Source organism: Corvus brachyrhynchos, unplaced genomic scaffold (assembly GCF_000691975.1).
Source record: "Corvus brachyrhynchos isolate BGI_N302 unplaced genomic scaffold, ASM69197v1 scaffold21, whole genome shotgun sequence".
NCBI classification, from domain to species: domain Eukaryota; kingdom Metazoa; phylum Chordata; class Aves; order Passeriformes; family Corvidae; genus Corvus; species Corvus brachyrhynchos.
This window is the reverse complement of record NW_008236924.1, coordinates 5,720,467-5,734,987: the sequence shown is the minus strand read 5'-3', so window position 1 is coordinate 5,734,987 and position 14,521 is coordinate 5,720,467. Positions and strand designations below refer to the sequence as shown.

The 14,521-nt window shown below is 53.7% G+C and overlaps 1 protein-coding gene across 1 annotated transcript in view; it reads left to right on the top strand.

Annotated features, from left to right (window-relative positions):
• Positions 1 to 382: 382 nt before the first annotated feature.
• Positions 383 to 14,521, top strand: part of STK10 (serine/threonine kinase 10) — a gene marked incomplete at its 5' end in the record, with an annotated part of 31,135 nt that continues 16,996 nt past the window's right edge. Inside the window, one exon of the mRNA XM_017728056.1 lies at positions 383 to 679. Within this exon, the coding sequence (XP_017583545.1) occupies positions 383 to 679 (297 nt within the window). The remainder of the gene's footprint in view (positions 680 to 14,521) is intronic.

The window sequence follows — 14,521 nt, the reverse complement described above, 5'->3', positions numbered from 1 at the left end:
CCTTTCCATGGGAAAATTGCTGCTGCTCTCCACCCTGAGCCTCCCCTGGCCCAGCCTGAGGCCGTTCCCTCTCCTCCTGTCCCTGTTCCCTGGCAGCAGAGCCCGACCCCCACCCCAGCTCCACCCTCAGATAGGTCTCGGTTGTCTTATTTGCATGTTTAGGATTTCTAGTAATTCACCTGTGGTATCATCAGAAAAATTCTACATTTTGAGGTTTCCTTGCTTCCTTTTTTTTTTCTCCATGCTACAAACAACAGGATCCATCTTCTTTCCTAAAGGTTTCCATGTCCCTGTGATGGGAAGTGGTGTGGGCTTTGGAGCCTGGAGGAAGGAAGGAGCATCCAGCCACTCTGTGAAGCTGTGGGCAGCTTTAGGAAGCTGAAATGCCTCTGCAAGTTTCCCTCCTGGTTTTATTGCTGGGGCCAGTGGACCCTGGCAGGAATTGGAGCAGCAGGAATTGTGTGCTCCAGCCTCTCCTCACTTTCCCTGGACTCACCCTGGTTTTGTCTTGCAGGCCAAGAACAAGGAAACGGGTGCTTTGGCAGCTGCCAAGGTCATCGAGACCAAGAGCGAGGATGAGCTGGAGGATTACATGGTGGAGATCGAGATCCTGGCCACCTGTGACCACCCCCACATCGTCAAACTGCTCGGAGCCTTCTACTGGGACGGCAAACTCTGGGTAAGGGCTGTCCCCAGGAGGGACCTGTGACATCCTCACTCTGCTCACAGAAAGGGGCTGATCATGGTGAGCAAAACCTCTGGAGCTGCTTGAAGATCAGCAACGAGTCACTGTGGGATCAGGGCCTGGGTTTTCCCTGCTGTCTTTATGACCAAACTCTCCTCTAACTAAAGCTGCTCGTAAATACCCAAGGGAAGGCCAAGGGATCTTCACAGGGAAGCTGAAATTGTGTTTTTTCCACCATTTAGGGTTTGTAAAGGTAGAAAAAGCATCACCAGTAAGTTCCTCTCTCCTTTAAATCCCCCCTTTTACAACATCAGCTGGAAGGGTAACTCTTCCAATGGATTTTTTGGATTTGGGGCTAGTTTCTGGCTCAGCACTTGTAATGCAGAGGCACCTGATAGCAAGAGCTCCATTTCCCGTGGCTGTGGAGGTGCAGGGACATAAAATGCAATCGAGTGGGTTGGTGCAAGGGCTGGAACAGCAGGTTCCTGCATCTCCCTCCCCTAGCCCGGCAGGTTTATTTATTATTTTTTATTTCCCTGCCTGCTGTTTTCTCGGAGTGCCTGGCAGCAGAGGAAGCTGAGTGTGAAAGGCACCTTGCTGTGCTGTGCAGGGGATGGAGAGGCTGAGGGAATGAGCCCTTGGATACTCAACTCTGTGCCTGTGTCAGGATTGTGGAAATCAGGTGAACAGGAGGATTTCCAAACCCGTCTCCTCGGCCAATTCATCTGCTCCTCCTTCAACTGCAGGAAGTCAGGAGAGTGGCAAAGGCTGCGTTCAGCAGCTGTGGTACTCCTTCCTTCCTGTTTTTAATGTCTCAGATGCCTTTGTGGCCTCCCTGAGTAAATTTAATAGAGTTAAAGAAGAGATCTCAGCTTTGGGGACTTGCACTTGTGTGAGCTGAGCTGTTGGAGCCGCCAATCCCTGCCTGTGGTGCCGAGGGCTGAGGGGGGTAACACAATCCCTGTCTGGTTCATTCCTGGGCTGAGCAGTGCAGGAGAGGGATGTTTCATTGGGCTGATTCAGCAGCACCTTTTGCAACGTCAGCACGTGTCTTCTTATTTAAAAATCCGTGGATAAAGCCCCCAAGTTCTCTGGGACACCCAGCTTGGAGGGCTGGAGAGTTTCTGCTCTGTTTTCTGCTCTTGGGGGAGCTGAGTTGTCCAGTTGGTATTTTGGATGGATTCTACGTTCAAGAACAAAGTAAATACGTACCCTGCTAAGGAAGGGAAGGACAAACATCCCTCCTAGGAGGGGACTCGGGATTTGGATGGATTGCAACTGCAGCCAGGATTTATCTGGCCTAAAGTAAAAAGGCAAACGCACCCTGAGCCGGGGTGAGAGGTGAGGCTGCTTCATCTGCCTGGTTTTACCTCCCTGCTCTCCTGCATCCTCCACGTGGGCCTTGTTCCTTCTCTCAAATGTCAGCCCCCCCCCCTTCCCTCTTCCACCTCCTCCCTGCCGTAGGAAGCTTTGCCTTCCTTCCTGGAGGGAAGACGGATTGCAGAGTTCCTTGGCTCTGCTTTGTCCAGGGACTGCTTTGTGATGTCAAGTGCTCGCCGACCTACTAAAATTAAACAGCCTCTCTGGAACCACTGCAACAAGAGCCTCCTGTCTGAGCTCTCCCACGAGGCCAGGAGCTGGGAGTCTCTCAAATCCACGTTACAGCCCCGGCCATTGTTCTGGGAGCAGGATCCTTCTCTTTATTTGCATTTCATTGCTCAGGCTGGTTTTGTTAATGCTCCAGTGTTTTCCTGGCTTGGAGGGGAGTCACTAAGCCAGGCTGGTTTACTTCTGCAAGGCTTTTGGTCCCTACCAGGTTTTCCCTAGAGTCAAAAGCTTCCTTTTCTTGGTGACCAGTGCTGCTGGGGAGAATTTGCATCCAAATATAAACACCAGCTCTTATTGTTCTGCCCATATCCCATCCCTGGTTCCGTCTGTGCAGTTGTTTGAACCAGCATTTTCCTGGATCATTTGCATGCTGGATGCCTGGCTCCTGCTGTGCTCTTGCCTCTGAGTGGCTCTGGCTAAAACTTCTGGGGGTGCCCGTCTGGTCAGGAACCCACTGTGGCTTCCTTGCTCCTCACAGCCCAGCGTGGAAAGAGAATATTCCAAGTGAGCAGGTCCAGATGTGCCCAGCCCCCTGGATGGCTCTTGAATAATTCACAGCTCAGTGCCACAAGCAGGCTCGGCCCGAAGGGGCTTTTCCTAAATCAGTCTGGCTGCTCTTTCCTTGAATTAACAAGGAAAATGTGGGAGGAAACCTCGCCTTTGTGGTGGCTGCTGCAGAAGCCTCCTCATCCCCCTGAGCTGGGTCAGGTCCCCGTGGCTCCTCTGCCAGGCTCTGTGCTCCAGCAGCCGGGAGGGGACATGAAATATTTATGGAGCAAAAGCCCTTTCTGTGCAAGGGGAAGCGACTCGTCCTCCAGCAGCTGCTCGGAAATCCACAGCACTGAAAGGAAAGCACAAACCAGAGAATCCCTCTGGGTTTTATACCTGATTGGCATCAGGTATAAAAGGAGGAAAACCCCAGCTCTTGTGTGGGATGGAGCAAAGCCCACTGTGAGCAAGGGTTTGGAGACCCCCAGTGAGTCCCCAGGAATAAAACTGGTGGGGTAACAGCATCCAGCGTGAACTTTCTTGGCAAATAAATCCTCTGCAGAGAAGCTGTGCCCTGCCAGCAGCTCCTATCTCATTCCATCCCCCTCCATCTCCTTTTCTTTGCTCGTGGCAGAGGCCAAGAAGTCTTGTGCTGCTTGCAAACAGCCCAGGGAAGCTGCAAAACTGCCCTGGTGGGAGCTTTCAGGATTTTATTTTATTTTTATTACAAGCCCCATGGCATTTCATGTTCTTTTGCATAAATCCCGGCTGCTGGAAATGGGGGCACCAAATGAAAGCTGAGAATCTCCTACTTTTTTAAAAAAAGAGTTTGGTTTGAGTCCTCGTGGCTGGGACACATTTCAAAGTCTCTTTTCCTGCAGTGTGATGCAGGACTTGGAAGCACAGAAGCAAATCCCCCTCACCCAATATAACACAGCTTTAAAAATGGACTTTTTAAAGCTATGTGTGGCTGAGGAACGGGACTGAGATGGCCTTTGCTTGCTTTGAACAGATTTTTCACTGATAATTATTACAACGTGGGAAAGAAAAACAACAGCTCTTGTGTTTTGTGTCCCTCTCGAGGGCTATGTGTTTGGGGTTGGTTTTTTTTTTTTTTCCCCTTCCAAAACAACAACAACAAAAAAAGACTGAGACCTCAGAGGAAGGGAGGAACTTTTGATCTGCTGCTGCTGAATCCCTCTGCTGTTTCCGAGTGTCTCCTCCCGCAGCCAGAGCAGTGATAAGATGAGCGGGGAGGAGAGTTTTGTTTGCTGGGAAGAACTTGAACTTTCCTGCAGGAAACCTCTGTTCCCGGGGGATGGTGGCTGTGTCCAGACATCCCAACAGGATGGCAGCAGGGCAGGAAACCCAGGAACCTGTCGAGATGCTCCAGCACTGAGTCTGCAGGATTCTCTGGAAATTAATTAAAACATCATTTGGCCCCAGTGCTGAACCACTTTGCTGGTGATGGGACAACTTTTCCAGGGAAGCCCTGGGGAATTCTCTCCCCCTCCCTCCTTTTCTCTGCCCCACGGTTGCCATGGCAAACGGGTTTTTGAATAAACAGCCGTTTCCTGGAGATCAAAGCAGGGATTGCTGTACCGTGCAGGTAACCCTGCCTGGCTGGGCCGTTCGGGGAATGGTTCATTTAATCAGCTTAGGGTTTCCTCTGTGTGGGTACAAACTCCTCCAGCTGGCACAGAGACACCGGCTCTGTGCTGCTCTTTGTACTCGCCTTAAAAAAAGCCCTTTGCATTTTCTGTGGGCAGGCCCTGACCTGTTCAGCCGGGGACTTTTGGGATTGCTCCCCCTTTGATATGGATGCTGACTGGAGATTTGGGCATTCTTGAAAATCCTGTAGCATAAAGCAGCGCTCATTATCCCATGCACTCGACTGCTGGGCTATGTAAAGCATCTGCAGCGTTCCGTGCTCGGGGGTTGGCGATGCCTTTTCTTTAAAACAAACAGAAGAGCAGATAGCAGGATCAGGTTCCCCGCAGCTTTCCTTAGCAAAGGGAGGTTAGCACAGCTTGCAGGGATGTCTTGCAGGGTGAGCAGCCTGAGCTTGGCTGGATGCCTGTGGGGAGCCGTTTGTGTGAGTGCTGGACCCGAGCAGGGCTCAGCCCTCTGTCCCTGAGGAATCCCATGGCTCTTTGTGTCCCTTAAAAACTCCACTTGGCAGGCAGCAGAGCTGCAGCCCTTCCTACTTGGCCTCCTGCTCCTGGAGCTTTGTCCCAAACTTCCCCCAGAAGTTCTTGAACTTTGTTGTTTGCAGCCGCAGCCGAGGGAAAACCCAGGAAAACAAAGTGATCCCAAACTTTCTTAAACAGCTCACCAGCGTCCTAGAGGAACAGCAGTCCTTTCCCTTCCTCCTTGCCCCAGCTGCAGGAACATAAATCCCAATCCCTCCCAGCTCTGGCTGTTCCCTGGGACACGCAGGGCTCCGGCACTCGGGAGCTGCCGCAGGATCAGCCCCACTGGGAAAACCAGTGTGGGGGTGGGGTTTGCTGGACCGGTTTCCAAATTCCTACCAGTCCAGAATTTGGGGAGAACGGCAAAACACCCCCAGGAACTTCAGCAGGGTGGGTAGGAGAGGAGCAGGTGTGGGCAGATATCAGCACACATCGGAACATGGCATTGCTTGGAGCTGGGAGAGAGGCAGGGATATCACAGTGTCCTCTCCCTGTCCTGAGGGGCAGCTCCTCATCTTGGCCAGAGCTGCAAAGTGGAAAAAGTGATGGAGCCCAGTGGTTTTTTGGCACTTTCCTGCATTTTCAGGGTCAGCAATTTGCTGTTCAGAGTAGCGCAATTGAAGTTGGTGGTCACTTCTGCTCCAGCTTTGGGACTGTGTCTTTGCCAGCTGGGATGCTGTGGATCAGAGATTTGGGTGACATCCTCCTTCCCTTCTCTCTGCCTGGCCATTCCCAAAGACCTGGAGGGCTAAATCATCTTCAGCTGGAAATCTGGGCAGCAGCTTCCACGAGTGCACTCCGTGCTGTGAACGTGAGCTTTAGCACTCAGCCCCCTGGCAAGTCACTCTAAATCCTATTCTGGGTAAAACTGGGGGGTTTTCCCTTAAAACAGATGGAAACCGGATGATTTTTAGCAACTCCCCAAATTGATTTATGTATCAGGAGAATTGCCACAGCCCAGCCGAGTTCAAGAGTGCTCCTGCAGGTACCAACATGACAACCCAAAGCAGAACAGAAGCCTTTGTCTGCAACCTTTTGCACAGGATAACACTGCATGAAGAGGTTATTGAAGCCATAATAATTCCTTGTGATTGCACAGCCTTGTCATCTGAACACCCTGGAATGCTTTATAAAAGACCTGGTGTCATTATCCTGGCTCTGAGAGTGGAGGCACAGACAGGGATTTGCCTAAAGTTTCCCCAGGGGGTAAATGGCACTTGGGAGTAAGTCCTGGGTGCTGAATCCCAGTCCAGGGTTATAACAGGAGGCCGGAGTTTCGTGAAAAGAAAAGCAGAGCAGACAAGAAGCCTTATAGGCAAATCAGTTTTCAAAGCACTTGGAAACTTTGTTTAGGACTGCATTGCAATAAGCCACGTTCCCACTTGGCTGGATCTCCAAGGGAATGCTAAGGAGCAGTGTTTGCATATAAAGGAATATTTATGAACTCCCTGTGGATAGGAGACAGTGCCTTGAAACCTAACTTCAGCCTAAACCCTGCAATGAGGGATAGCTTGCAGGTTTAAACTTTATTCTGTTTCAGATATAGCCTGAAAGTTGTCCTTTGGAGGGAGGGAGGGATGTCCTTTTGCAGACCTCATGGCCTGGAGTGATCCATTGACTTCAAAGCTGAAACTGTTAAACAGCAACACTCAGCTTGTGTGATGGATCCAGGCACCTTGTGCTGGGAATCTGGGGATGATTAGGACCGATAGTTGTTTCTAGGGAGATGCCAGGCAGGAGTGGAAAGCTTTTCAAGCCCTTTGCCACCCCTTCACTGAATTGTCCCCGTGGCCAGGCAAGGCTTTGGGGCTGTGCTGGAACTGCTGACTTAATAAAAGACACCGGGAAACTTGTCCTGGGTCAAACTCCAGCTCTCCCAGTGAGCTTTGCCCTTCTGAAATGCATCATCTCTTTTAGATGCTGACACAGTCTCAGGGCACTTGAGGTTGGGGAATCTTCCCACTGAAGCAGCAACTTCTTCCTTTTTGCTATTTATGTTTGAAATTATTCTTGGAGTTTTGCTTCCCATCCCGTAGCAAAGTGAACTCAGTGGCCTCAAAATGCTGATAACTTGGTGAGAAAAGGGATCCCACTCACAGCCCTCCAAGCAGCAAAAGATGCTTTTTGCAACATCAAAACCGCTGTGGTTGAACTCAAAGGAGTTTTAATTTGTTCTCCCAAAATTGCAGTAGGCATGGGAATATTTCTGCCCACTGTGGGGGGCAGTCCAAGGAAATATTTTGTCATCTTGCAGTGATTTAAATGTGAAGAACTCGTCCCCAGTTTCCTTAAGATCAGCAGGGAGCTCTGCACTTCGCCAGGAGTATTGACTTTGTTCTCCACAAAGTTTTCCTGCTCTGAAACTCCCTAAACTTTGTGTTCCTCGTTTCCTGCCCTGCACCATCTTCCCCCCACCCCTTATGGGGGACAGCCTTTTTTCATTTCTGATTTCAAATATTTTTCTCTGTAGGTTATTTTGTCCAGAAAAGGGGGCAGAAAAGGTTTATTATATTTAAAGTCTCTGAATGGTGTCCTTGTCCATGAGGGAAAATTGGCAAGCTCGGAGCCCTCTCTTACAGAGAGTGAATTATTTCGCTTCCACCTACAGCATACTTGCCGTGTCAGGCCAGCTTTTGACATTTGTGCTGCTCTGGGCCAGCCAAGAGGCTTTTGGTGGCTTCTGGATTGTTTTGTGCCCTCTCTGGTGGGTGCTGAGGGCCGGCTGCAGCTGGAGCTGGTGGCTTTTGCAGGTCCTGGCAGCTCTTGGGTGTTATCCCCTTTTGTCTTGGTGCTGCTCTGGCCTCGTGGGGCTCTAGGAATGAGGCTGGGAAGGGTTTTGTGCCTTGCCCTGTGTTCAGGCCCCAGCAAAGAGCAGGAGCAGCTCAGCCTTGCTCTGGGTGAGCCCATCTGGTGGTTTATGAGCAACACCGGTGGAATCTGCTCCCCGTTTTCTCCCAGCCCTTTGGCATCGTTTTCTCCCAGCCCTTTGGTGTGTGGGGGGTGAAGAGCGTTGGGCAGGAGGCTGGTGGGGAAGGTGCCAAGTGAAGTGGGTGTAGGAATGTGATCCACCTCCTCCCTCTGCTCCGTAATGTAAACTGAATCCTTGGACTTCGGTCGGAGCGGGGAAGGCTGGGGAGATAACAGGGAGGCTCAGCCAGAGCTGCTCCAGCACAGCCTGGCCGGGAGGGAGGGAGGAGATCCGACCAAATGGGCCTTAAAAGCCAAGGTGGTGCTCCCCAAATCCACCCCCCGTGGTCCTGCACACCCCTGTGCTGTGAGGGGAGAGGGAGCGGCTCCCAGAAGGTCTGATCCCACTCCGATCTGCTCCTGGAAGTTCTGATCCTGTGTTCCTTATCCTGCCTCCTCCTGCAGCCACCAGGACGGCGTAGCTTCACTGCTAACCACCAGAACCCTGGGTTCAGATGTCACACAGATAAAGGATGTGGCTCTTGACCCTCACTAAATGTGGTTCCTGTGGCTCAATCTTTCCACGAGTGAGGAATGGCTCTGTCTCTGGTGTCTGTGTCACTCCGAAGCTGAAGCCTCTTTCTCAGTCCTGGGAAGTAGAAATGTGTCCAGAGGTTTTGCTGGAACTGTGATGGGCTTGGAGGAACAGGAGATGGAGCCAAGTGACCCAGGTGTTTGGAAGTGTTGGGAGCAGGTGAAATCCCTGACAGATACGTGGGGCTGGACATGAGCTGTTCACATATCCAGGCCGTAGCTGGGCTGTGGAGAAGGTGCTGGAATCTTGGAGGACACAGGAGATTGCTGCCTGTGTCCCAGTGGCCACTCTGTGTGTAGGACTGGGCCTCTGGCTCAGAGTGGCCTCAGGATGGGGCCTCAAGTCTGTGTCCATCGTTTATCTGGGCAGCTTTTGGACAAATGACCACCTGTGTTTTGTGCTGTGCTCTGTGTTTGCTGCAGCCAGTGTTGCTGGGCCAGGATCATCCCCTCCATGGGATTTGTGTGGATATTGGCTCCTGGTGCTCCTGACTTGTCAGAGTCCTCTCAGTGCCGTGGTGATGTGCAGAGTTTGAGAACAGAGCCAGCTGCTGCCTCTGCCCTTTCTTTTCCACAGCATCTGTGTTGTGGGACTTGGCAGTAGCGAGGAAAGCTGCTGGGTGCCACTGATGCTGAGGAGCTGGGTGGGAAAGCTGGAATTCAGCAGCCACTGTGGGTAACGGGGCTGGGAAGTTCCTGCATTGCTCAAGCCAGGCCTGAGGGCTGCAGGAAGATGCTCTCCTGGGCTTGCTCAGTCTGCTCTGCCTCTGAGTCAAGACCAAAAGCCCTGGAGACTGTCTGGGCTCTCAGCATCCCCCTGCTCCTGCGGGGCTGGGGAAGGAGCCTGTCTGGCCTGGGTTGTTATCCCAGTGCTGGGAGCAGGGACTGGCCTTGCTGTGACTCCTCTGTCGCTCATGGACAGGTCTGGACCATTTCCTGCAGCTTCTCAGCACCACCTGTGATCCAGGGCAGTATTCCCATCCCGTGTGGGCTTTGAGGAGCCTCCAGGAACCCCAGTCCTGTCCTGGGCTCATTGCACTGAAGGGAAACCCTGTGCCAAAACCAGAGAATATTTTGGACTGGGGGGCTGTACCTACGTGGGGCTCCTCCTGTATGGCCAGGAGTGGTGTGAGGGGTCCTGCCTGTGTTTGCTGTGCAGGGACAGAGGAACAGGAGGAAGGCACCAGGCTGGTGCCTGGAAGAGGAAGGGAGGCACCCGATTTCATGACCAAAACCTTCATCTTCATCACTGGCAGCACAGGGAGCTTGGCAAATGTTTTCCAGGGGTTCTCTGGGAGGGACAGCCCTGTCCCTGCACTGATGACAGGGCAGCAGGGTGGGGAAGGGCTCTGCAGCTGCTCTGTTGCTCAATGCACTCCTCTGTTGAAACCCAGGCAGGGGGACGCTCCCCGTGGGTTTGCACCGAGGTGATGCTGCCATGTGCTGCTGCCTCGGTGGCTTCTTGCCTCCCAGCCACGAGTTTCACTGCAGCAGGAAGAGGATTTAGACTTCCCCCTCGGGCAATCCCCCTGTGGAAAAGCAGGGGCTGCTGGCTAAAAAGCAGCTGTGTAAAATTCACCCTTGTTCCCTCACAACCTGCTGCCTCCCAAATGAGGCAGCTTTGGAAGAAGTGTCCATCACCTGGACATGATGGAAGGGTGGGATTCAGCTCACAGCAGTGCTGGCTCAGCAGATGGACCACAGGCAGGGTGAGGGCAGGGCCAGGCAGCCTGGAGAATGCCAGGCCAGCACGTGGAGCAGGGAGGTTCTGTAGCTGGGAGTTCCTGTAACTGTTCTGTGCCTCTCTCACTGCCACCCTCACACCAGGCAGCTCATCCCTGTCTGCAGCACCAGCACAGCCAGAGGCAGCCCAGGCCCCAGCCCGCTCTGGTTTTTTCTTTCCCTTTTCCCTTGGTTGTGGTTTTGCTGGATGTGAAGGATTCCTGCCCCTCTGGACCATGGGAGCTGCTGGTTTTGCTGTATTTCATCTGCTTTTGCTGTAAGTGGGTGGTGGTGCCAGGACAGCCCTGCTGTGCCCTGCTGGGGCACCCACGTGGGCACATCTGGCTCCTCGCTCCTGCCCCTCCATCCCAGCTCAGCCCAGGGATCTGCTGTGCTGTCCCTGCAGCGTCAGCTCCACGGGGAGCAGGACCGAATCCTCAGCTGCTGAGCGTGCCTTGTGACACACCCGCTCCTTTGCCGTGCTTGGAGAACACCCAGGTGGAAATTACTGCTGCCAACAGCAGCAAACCCCCAGGAACTTTGTGCCAACTCCACACTCTGGAGAGAGGGAAGGTGGACCTGCTGTGATGGGTGGCAAGGAGGGAACCCGACAGCATTTCCTTCCCCAGCTCTCTCTGCAAGTGGAGCACAGTTTCCTTTATCAAAATCATTTTTCTTATCTCCCCAGCCCCTCTGCACGAGGCTGTGCCGGGGGGTGCTTTCTGCTGTGGGTGACAAGGACACCTCTGAGCTGCCCCGGACACGTGGCAGAGCCGTGAGGCCACACGTGGGTGCCGGAGGTGGCCGTGGCAGCAGGATGCTGTGGGTTCTGGCAGCTGCTCACAAAAACAACGTGAACCCCTCTGCTGCAGATCAGGGGAGGAAATTGCCGAGGTGTTTCGGTTCTGCTGCAGTGTCTGGGCCAGGCGGGGGGGGTCTGGGGGCAGGAGGATGCTGGGGGCACGGTGCCGGTGCTGATGCCCATGGTGGCTGCAGTTCTTGTCACGGTGTCCCCACACAGGAATGGCCCTGGGAGCTCTGGAGCACCTCTGTGACCCCAACCTCCTCAACGTGCCCTGCACAAGCAGCAAAGTCCCAGGGGAAGCTGCAGGCAGCCGTCACCTCGGGTGCCTTGGCAGCCACTGGGCTGCCAGCCAAGGGCTGCTCTGTCCTGAGGGGACCTGGTGGCCTCCGGTGCCCGTGGGAAGTGCCTGGCACCCAGGGGTGCCCCGGGCAGGAGATGCCCCCAGCTTTCCCAGCTGATGGCTTTTGTTTTCCGCCCTCCTGTCCCTTTCTGCCCGTGAGAGGCTTTTCTGCCGTGCTGCCAGGGAAGGGTTGGTGGGCACTGCCCTCTGAGTGCCAGCCAGGTGAGTAAGAGCCGGGCTGAGGGCGCGTCCTCCCCTCTTAACTGGGCTTCAAACCCTGCTCAGGGCCATCAGCTGTTCCACCCCTGGCGACTGGGCAGTGTTTGGTGATATTATCTTCGAGATAAGCTTTTTGTGTGTGGTTTGTTGGTTTTTTCAGCGTTATAGAAAGTTCCAGGAGTTCAGACACACCCGGGAGGCAGGAGCCATCCTGCCCAGCATGGGACGAGGAGCCGGGACCCGGTGCCACCTGGGGGCACCTTGGTACCTGGGCAGGAGATGCTGGTCCTGCTTTGTCAGACCCAAAATGCTTCCAGATCCTGCTGTGATTAGGCCAGGATTAGGATGAGCCATGGGAAAAATCGAGGTGGCCAGCAAATCCCTTTAACTTGATCGGACCTTCGCTTTCAAATTTAAATTTAATGCTGCCCGTTGCAAAGGTTTTTTTGAAAAGGAAAGATTTTGTGGTGTCTGCATGCACACCTCTGCATTTTTGTTTTGTTAAAGGTGTAGGAGAAAAGGACCTTTTTTCTTAAAACTTTTAATCACAAAGGTTTTAAGAGGCAGTGAGAGCAAACTCCTTTCTCTTTCAACCCAGCTGCACAAATCTGTTCCTGTGTGCAGCCAGAGCATCCCTTGGAGCTGGGAGTGAGCCCAGGGGCTGGTGAGCTCCTTGGCTGTGATTTTGGAGCTGGGGGCTCTGGCTGTGGCTGTCACTGCGTTGTGTTGCTCAGATAACTCAGAGATCGAGCCACCGGTGAGTTTTGGTGCGGTTGTAACTGGAAACTAAAACGTTGCTGGTGTGTGATCCCTGGGATTTGTAGCAGCTTTGATGTGGCACAGGAACGCTGCGTGCCCCCAGCAGCCTTGGGTGAGGAAGTCCCTGCATTTCTTGTGCAGAGGAAATCATTATGGACAGGATGTTTGCTCCCGGCTGCTCCCTGCACACCCCACAGGGCTCCCGGACCCCGAGCAGCAGCAGCAGGAGGAGGTGTGGGTGCTCCCAGCTCGCACACACAGATGCTGATGTCACCAGCCCTGCCTTCCCACTGCTTCGATGGCAAAACGTTTTCCAGGCTGGCCCTGCTCCTGGAAGGAAGTGTGCTTGGAGGATGATCTGGGAGATTGCCGGCTGTGTTTGTTTAAATAGGATTTTCTGGCCTGAAACGAGCTCGTTATTTTTTTAGCTGCTCGGACCATCTGGCCACACCCATCATTATCCTTTGGCATCTCTGCCCTTGTTGAAAACGCCTATTTTGAAGCTTTCCGTGTTTCCCGTATTCCCGGTGCCCAGCTGCAGCCTGCTGTGCCTGGATAAACCCACAGGGTCACGCTGCTTCAGAGGGACTGATTTCCTGGATTTTCTCATTGCCAGCCTGCAAACCTGACTGGAATTTTGTGGGGTTCGCTCTGAGGAGCCTGGGAAGGGCTGGTGGCCACCGGTGGTTTCAGTCTGCTCTGATAAACGTGAGGAGGAACACCACAAAGACAATGGGTTGAAATGAGCCTCCCTGAGCTGTTTGGGGTGATGATGGGGCACAGGGCAGTTCCCTGCCTGGGGAGAACTGTGGCAGGAGGCAATTCCTGCTTTTCCATTTGCTGGGTGAGCTGCTGATGCTGTGGTTCAAGGTATTAAACAACAAGGAAAGTGTTGATATGTCCCACTGGTGCTCTGCTGCCAGGCTCTTGCTTGGATCTGTGCCACGTGTTTTGGTTCTCCTGGTTTGGGAATTGTTCAATTGTTTTCCCACATTGCTCCTTTCCACCTGCCTGTTTCAAACGCTCCCCCAGCCCTGGCCCCTGGTTATTCTCCTCTGATGGTGCCTCTGCCACACCTTTCCTGGGTTTGTCACCTCAGTTTGTCCCCTCTCCGACTCCTTGGACCTGGGCTGATTCCCACAGAGCAATTCCAGCTTTGCTGCATCCCAGCTCCCGCTCCCCGTTCTGCTCCAGGACAAAGCAGCTGTCTCCCACCCGCTGGTAACTGCATGTCCCTTGATTGCAGAGGAGCTGAAGGGTGGGATGTGGCTTTCCTGGAGCTGCAGGATCAAACCACAGGAAAGAGGGAGCTTGAACCTTCTCCCCTCAGCTCCTGGGCCAGAGCTTGGAGCTGCTTTGAGTAGCGTGGCCCCCTCTTGATGGGTTTAGAGAGCTGAGCTGGTAAACACGGCTCAGGCGCTGTCCTCGGAGTAAACTCTGGCATTTCACCGCTCTGGAATGCTGCCCTGTGTCACCTCGGCAAGGAGAAGAGCTTGTCGGAGAGGTGAAGCATCTCTTGGCCCTTGTGATCCCTGGCTGCTTGAAACTGTAATCAGTTTATCTGAGCAGCCCCCGAGGGGAGCGGGGAACTGAGGCCGGCAGCGGGGCGGCTCTGGGTGACTGTGCAGAGCTGAGGGGAGAGGAGCTGCATCCCTGAGGTGCTGGGGACAGCCGGGAGGGATGGCAGGGAGCAGGCAAGCAGATGTGTGGGGCTGCCAGGGCTCTGCACATCCCTGGAGAGAAATGGCAGAGTCTGGTGAACGTGCTCACCCTCTCTATTGACACAATTTCCCCTCAAGTTGCTCCAAAGAAGAGAGCAATGAACTACTGAGCAATGCGGGGAAATAAAAATAGTTAAAAAAAAACCAAAAAAAACAACCAACCACCCTAAAGACACGAGAGCCCTCCCCGTCCCTCATTTGGCAGGGAAAATCCTGCCTGATGCCTCGCAGCCACGTCAGCTCCCAGCTATGACAGTTATCCCATCCTGCTGGCAGGGCTGCTCCCAAAGGCAGCGGGAAGGGATGCAGACAGGGGCAGCTGGAAATCCTGAAGCTGCTGCTGGGGGGGGGGGCGGGGGGGGGGGCGGCGGGGGGGGGCCGCGCTGGGGCTCTAGGGGCCATGGGGGGAGGCTAAAAGGGGAATGGGCGAGGCAGAATCGTCTGTGGGCAGGGCTAAAGGGGGAAAGGCCGTGGCTGAAG